General features: G+C 57.4%; 1 protein-coding gene across 1 annotated transcript in view; it reads right to left on the bottom strand.

The window, feature by feature from the left end:
• Positions 1-5,647, bottom strand: part of DAO (D-amino-acid oxidase) — a 6,473-nt gene extending 826 nt beyond the window's left edge. Inside the window, exons 1-8 of the mRNA XM_009996839.1 lie at positions 5,433-5,647; positions 5,228-5,342; positions 4,816-4,892; positions 4,307-4,372; positions 3,492-3,546; positions 2,959-3,063; positions 2,308-2,390; positions 560-677 (exon numbers count right to left, since the gene is read on the bottom strand). Of these exons, the coding sequence (XP_009995141.1) occupies positions 560-677; positions 2,308-2,390; positions 2,959-3,063; positions 3,492-3,546; positions 4,307-4,372; positions 4,816-4,892; positions 5,228-5,342; positions 5,433-5,647 (834 nt within the window). The remainder of the gene's footprint in view (positions 1-559; positions 678-2,307; positions 2,391-2,958; positions 3,064-3,491; positions 3,547-4,306; positions 4,373-4,815; positions 4,893-5,227; positions 5,343-5,432) is intronic.
• Positions 5,648-6,978: the final 1,331 nt, after the last annotated feature.

Here is a 6,978-nt window from a genome sequence, read left to right as displayed (position 1 = left end):
TCCCCTGCTGCTGCGAGAGGGAACCGGGCCGAACCATTTGCGTTCCCAGCAGCAGGGACAGAGGGCTCTGCCGCAGCCCCGGGCGGGGGCACAACCCCCCTCCCCGCACACCCGCGGCCGCAGCACGAAGCGCTGGGGGGACACACGTTGCGACCTTCCCAAACTCCCCTTCTGGCTTTTTACCGGCCACACGAGCAATTATTTTTTTCCCTGCAAACGTTGTCTCAGAAGCCAGGGCAGCCCCTGCAGGGATGTGCCCGCTGAGCACCGAGCTGCTCCCCCCGAGGTGCTGCCCCAGGGGTGCACACCCCAGGCCCGGGGTTCCCCTCTGTGCACACCCCAGCCTCGCTGGCCCTGCTCAGCACAGTGACTGGCTCTGCACCAGCCACAGTCACTCTGCAGAAACCCCTCCAGCTCTCCTGGCCGGCTGGAGATCAAAGCACAGCCTGGGATCAAGGTTCAGGTGTTCAGGTTTGTCCTCAGTCCCCGTGGCCTGACCCGGGCTCTCCGTGTCCCCTCCCCAGCTCCCAGCAGTGGGCACCGGGGCAGGATCACCCACCTGGAGGGCAGGGAGCAGCCTGCAGCAGTTGTCCCAGATGGTTTTGTGATCCTGGGCACTGTTTTCTTCGCTCCAGTTGCCGTGCTGGTAGATCCCTCCCAAGACCGTGAACTCACTCCTGCACCAGAAGCCAAAGGAGATAAATGGTGGTGTCTCCAGCCACCCCTTGCTGGGCCACCACGCAGAGGGCCTCTGGCTGTCAGTGTGATGTAGAGATCCTGCTGCTCCCTGAGCCTGCAACACGTTCCTGGTGGAGAAAGTCTTGCCAAGCAGGCAGGAGAGCAGCGCCTGCACGGCTGCTCCTGAGCAAGTCGTTCATTAACTGCTATCAGCACCCCAAAGGCCCCTGCTTGGGCAAACCCAACAGCTGATTTCATGCTCTAGCAAACAGGTTCTGCTCCTGCCTGGCTGGGGAAGTGAGCTGGAAGGAGCAGGATGCCTGCAGTGGGGAACATGAAGAAGCAGGTTTCTGTTGCTGCCACCCCAAAACTCTGTGGCTTAACAGAGGACAAGAGGCAGGTTAGGCTGGTTAAGGCTGGGGGAGCAGGGGACGTGTGTACCTGCTGGACCCTTCTCAAACCTTGCTTTGAGCACAAAGACAAAAGGGCTGAAAGCCAAGGTGTCTTAGGGCCAGGGTCTCCAGCATGCAAGAGGTGTCCTCCATGCCTGGGTGCTGCACCCACTGCCTCCTGTGGGAGCCAGCCTGGTGCCCAGCCATGTCAGCTCAGGCTAAAATAAACACAGGGAGAGGAATTCACATGTAGCTGGGACTGAAGTCAGAAATCCCTTGGAATACTTTGCCTGGGGGCTGTGATCATTCAAAGTTCCTGTTTACTTAATGGCTTGTTGCCTAATCCTGCAATACCAGCACAATGGGAAGTGCCAGAAATGCAGCATTCAAATTACAGCTCGAAAACCCCTCTCCTTTGCCAAAGAGGGGTAGATCGCTGCTCTCAGGAGGAAGCACAGGCAGGATGAACAGCAGACATGTATTTATTTATCCTGCAATTTAGCTGCCTGGGTACATGCCTCTGCTGCTGTCTCAGATAGATCCCAGCTCTCCTTGGAAAGTTGCTGGTGGGAAGCAGGTGGGAAGTGCCAGAGAAGTGCTGGGAGCTGGGCTCTGCCTGGGCTCAGCCGCTGGCTGAGCTTGGGAGATGATGCTTTTGAGGCCAGTCCCCTCATTTCAGCCCCCCTCACCTCCATGGGGACACAGAAATAAGGCAGTCCCCTGGGGTTCCTCCTCTGTTCCTGCAGGGAGGTGCCAGGGAGCCCTGTGTGGGTGCTGAACTGCATGGGATGCCCTCAGGAGATGTCTCCCCAACAGCCACAGCTCAGGCTGAGCTTTTATGCTTTCATTAAAGTAGCAAGAATTCCTTCCCCTGCTTGTAATGAGAGCATGACTCAGGAGACCCTTTCCTCACCATGAGCTGCTGTCAACACCACTGACAGCAGCACTGGGGATAAAGGAGAAAAACAAAAGATCTCTCCCAAAATGCTTGCCCTGCTCTCCGTGTTTGCCTTTGTTGAGGACCTGGCCAGGACTGGTGTTCTGCTTCAAGGGGGTTTGGTCCTTGGAAAAGGACACGTCCAGGGACATTGGAGCCCTGAGGTGAGAGCCCAGGACCAGCCCAGGCACTGAGCCAGGGTCTGTGCAGGGAGCTTGTGCACAGGCAGCTTGTCCCCGTGGTGCTTTAGGGCTGCTGGCAGCAGAGCACCCCTCACCCCAGCTCTCCCCTGCCACCTACCCCGGTATGATGTACGGCGAGTTGTAGATACCAGACTTGATGTCATGGGTGATGATGAAATGCTTCACCCAGGGGGCCTGGACCTGGGAGACAAAGGGGAGAGGGTCAGGAAGAGCCAGAGAGAGGGGTCCCTGGCTCGGGGAGGCAGTGGGACAGATGTGGGCAGCTCAGTAAACAGGGATACTGGGATCTGCATGTGGTGCCCTCCCTTCTCAGGCTCCATGTCCACCTGAGCTGCTGTGGGACACAGGGAGACAGGAGGGCAGGTAGGCAAGCACAGGAGCTTCCTACCTGGTGTGAGTCTGTGTTTCCCCAGATAATCATCCTCTTCTCCCAGGGATTTAATGTCTTTTTATTATTAGCATTTATACCTCTGGGCTCCTTCCCCCCACCTTCCCATGATGAAGGAACAGGCTGGACACTTGGGGTGTCCCCACAGCTGAACCAGGAATGGGATCCAGGTTTTCTGCTCAGGTGGCCACACATGAGGGTTTTACATGATCAACCATTTGCCTGGGAATCAGGAACTGATCCCAGTGTGGATCTGGGCCACAAGCCTGCAGCTTGCCCTGGAGTGTGTATCTGATGAGATGGCTGTTGAATGGCTCCCTCAGAAAAAAGAGGGGGACACAAGCCCCACACCCCCCTCACCTTGATGACCTGTCCTCGGCCGGGCTGTAGCTCCGGGTCAGGCTGCAGGTGCCCAGCACGCACCCCTGTGCAGTTAATGACAACGTCCACACCCTGGGCAAACAGCTGGGGAGACAGACACGGGGTGAGCAGCACACAGCCCTGCTGCCCCAGGGGCACCAGGTTCCTGCATCCAAGCCAAGCCAAGGACTTGGTCCAACAGTCTGGTAAGGAATAAACCACCAGGGCTGGATCTGGGGCACAGCTTGACCCCGTGTGTGCAGACAAGGACAGTTGCTGTGCAGGGACAGACTTACTGCCTGTGCTTGGCTGCATCTTCCCTCAGTGCAAAAACACAGCAACCCCATCCCATCTCAGCCACCTCGTGGTGCCCAGGAGCCTTTATCCTTGCTAGCAGGATTTGTTTCCTAGATCTTGGCATATTCTAGCTGCTGCCCATCACTCAAGAGCCATTCTGGAGCAGCACATCCCTCTGGATGTTACTTCTCCATGCCTGCTGCCCTGCCCTGTCCCAGCCTGAGGCAGCCACTCACCTCCTGGAAAGATTCAATCTTCTTATGGAAAAACTTTACTCCTCTCTCAGTTAACCTGGCAAGAACAAGTTCATTTGTTACCAGTGAATTATAAGCAAATGCACAATTCAAATTGTTGCCTGTAACTGATACCCAGAGTAGGTTCAGCTTTTTGCTCCTTGTAACAAACAGCCGTGGACTTCTTGGGGGTTCCTAACAGTCTCCAGCCAGTAGCTCCTTTCCCTGGTGTCCCAGAGCTGCTGAGGGTGATGGATCCTGCTCAGCTCTGTCTCCGAGCCCTGCTGGGAATGGGGCACCCACCCCACATTGGGGATGACAAGAACAAAACCAGGCCCCAAATACTCCCACAGCTAAAAGCCACGTGTCACCGTTTAAATGCAGTCCTGGGAAAAGTGTAGAAGTGGGGAGCCTGTTACCCCACTCATTCCAGATCCTTTGTGCTGCTTTCCAGGGATACATCTCTGCTTCCTCCTTCTCCTTTGGCTCACCCCACCCTGCCTTCACCCCTGCACTGCTGCAAGGCACAGGGTGAGGGCTGTGAGGGCAGGGCAGGATGCTCAGGTCACCTTGAAGCCACCAGCACCAGCATTTCCCAGCTGAGCAGCTCCGAGGTGCAGCCGGATGCAGGGCGGCCGCCTAAAGTCAGTGCTGCCTGAACTCAGCCACCAACTTGGCAGAAGAGAAGGATCAGGGGCAACCCCTGGTGTGCAGGATGAAAACCACGCCTGCTCCCACGTCCTGCTGGCCAGAAATCAGCGCAGCAGCAGCTCCCCAGCCCCAGCACAGCCCCGCCCAGCGCCCGGCTCAGCACTCACCTGCTGGTGAGCCAAGGCAGGTAACTCCTGCCCTCCAGCATCAGCGCCGTGTTGAACCACCCGTAGCTGAAAGCAGATGAGAAGAGGAACCCGTGAGGACCCACAGCAGCTTTACACCAGCAGCCACCTCCTGCCCCAGCCCTCCCTATGGTCTCTGCAGCTCTGGGACTCCAAGTTCCCCTTGCACAACAAGTGCATGCATTTTTTCCCCTCTGCTTACAGCATAAAACACCATCTGCTGATTTTCTTTCCCCAGTTCTACAATATCTGGTGAAGGAAGAAACAGCTGGAATGGTTTCCATGCTGAGCTGCCACTTTTTTTGATTATTTGAGGTGCTTCCGATGTATTTTAAGGGAAGCAGCTGTAACGAAGCAAGACCACTTCTATGCCCACAGTTTCTTGTCCTTGCAGCCCCTTGGCAGGGAGGTGTCTGGGACCATCCAGTCATACCTGTCCTGCCTCAGGGAAAGCACACCAGTGACTCTCTGGAAAACGGACTGAAAAATACCTGTAGCCAGGGAAGAGTTCAAGCTCTTTTGGTGTTAAGTTCCTGAATCCCAGGACAATGTTCTTCCAAGATGGGTCCTGCAACGGTGGAAAAGGTCTAAGCTCACTAACAAACCTAAATCATCATAACAAACCTGCCACGGTACCATGGATCAGAGGCCACGGGGATCACATCCCAGCCCAGAGGAGCAGGAGGCTCTGCCAGCCCCCACAGAGGGCTCAGCCCTCTCAGCCTTGTCTTCATACCAAGATTGCATCAGGGGATCCGGAACACACTGAGTCCCTGGCAAACTGTCACAAGACAGACTTGGGAAGCATTCAGAGTATTGCCTGGGAAGAAGCACAACCCCACCAGCCCTGGGCAACCTCCGAGCTGGAGCCCTTCCCAGCCCTGGCTGGGACTTGCTCCTCACCGGCACAGGCTGCGTGAACAAGTTGTAGCCAGAAATGAGGAAAAGTCCCATTTCCCTCGCTGCTGGTGAGCCCAGGTGCCTGAGGAGGTAATCAAACGTCTCTTTGTTCCAGAGCCTGCCATGAAAAGAGGAGAGTGGTGGCTTTGCCAGCCCTGTGGACCTGTACTGGGTTCCAGCCCCTCCTGCACAGCAGGGGGGACAGGACACCGGCTCCCTCCTCACTTCCGTCTCCTGCAGGTTGCCCTGGTCGCTCAGGTAGGGCTGCCACAAGCCAGCTGCCCCGTCACTGGTGGTGTGGGGAGTGTAGTGGTCTGCATAGACCTCCATGTCCAGGGAGGGCACCAGGCTATGGAACTGCTGGTGGATGCAGAGGGCGGTGGAGAGGCCGATCACCCCGGCCCCGATGACGGCCACGCGCATGGCCCCAGCTCCCTGCAAGGGGGGGATGCTTGGAGGGCAGTGCAAGGGACAAGGAGCTGCTGGGACAAGCTGGGGCTTCTCAAGAGGGAGCATCAGCTCAGGGAGGATCTGACCTGGCCTCAGCTCTGCCACTGGAGCAGAGCTGGGCTGCAGGGAAGGGGCTGAGCTGCCTTTGGTGCATTTGTATGCATTTCTTGTGAAGCCTCCCAAGTCCTCTTCAACACCCATCTGTGCTGACCAGGCACCAAAGTCACAGATGGAGGAGAGTGTAGTTTGCTGTGGTGGCAGGGGAAGGTTCCTCTGCTGGTTGCAGGCCTTGTACTCAGGGCAGCACCCCTGACTCTGTAGCTGAGCTCTGAACATCTGAACTCTGTAGCTGCTGGTGAGCTGACAATCTCATGGCACGAGCCCTCCAGGAGCCCAGCGACCCAGCCCAGCCCCAGGGAGTCCTGAATACTCCCCAGGCCCTGGCACAGGCTGGAGATAACAGAGGTGGGCACAGAGGAAAGAAAAGGGAAACACTGGGTGTTTTCCAGGGAGCGATGCCAGGTCCTGTAGATCCAAGGGTGTCACCTCAGGGATGCAGGTGAGGGCTGTGCCACCACTCCAAACACTTTCTGGCTGGGAAAGCTGTTGCTTGTAAATGACAGCTCAAAAGAGGGTCTGCAGCCTCCCTGGGTCCCCATGTCTTCTGTCTTGCCTGAGCTTTCCTGCCTTGCAGCCTGGGAAGAGCCCTGCAGGCACCTTCTGGGCAGAGAGTAGCCAAGGACCGAGTCAAGGAAGGGCTGAGGGTACAACAGGGCAGATCACCTCAGTCACATCCCTGGATGCTCAGCTGCCAGCCTGTGGGTAGGAGGAGGGGTGCCAGAAGCACCCAGACCCGGTTCTGGGCAGCCTGGGTAAATTCTAGCCCGGAGTTTTATCTGGACAAGGTGAAGTGCAGCAGCTCTGCTGGGAAAGGCCACCTGCAGCGGGGCTGGCATTTGCTGGGCTGGAGGGATGAGTCACTGGGATGGCAGCGGAGAGCCAAGCTGCTTCCCATCTGCTGTGGTTTTATAACCCACAGCCCGCAGGACCCGGGGCCACCTCCTCCTCCTGCAACCACAGGGACCTGCCCGTGCAACGCCAGCCAAGGAGGCAGCCACCTGGATGGCCAATAAATAATGGAAGCACATTTTCCAACCGCTTACCTGCAGAGCGTGTGGTCTCTGGGACAGCCACCGCGGTTTGCAGAGCCCCCGGCAGAGCCCCCCGGTCTGGGGGAGCCTTTTTTACAGCCCAGCAGGCTGCCTGCAGGGCAAGGTCTGAGCAGCCAGGGCAGCAGGGCTGCA

Source organism: Chaetura pelagica, unplaced genomic scaffold (assembly GCF_000747805.2).
Source record: "Chaetura pelagica isolate M959 unplaced genomic scaffold, ChaPel_1.0 scaffold294, whole genome shotgun sequence".
Taxonomy (NCBI): Eukaryota; Metazoa; Chordata; class Aves; order Apodiformes; family Apodidae; genus Chaetura; species Chaetura pelagica.
This window is presented reverse-complemented; position numbering and strand designations above follow the sequence as displayed.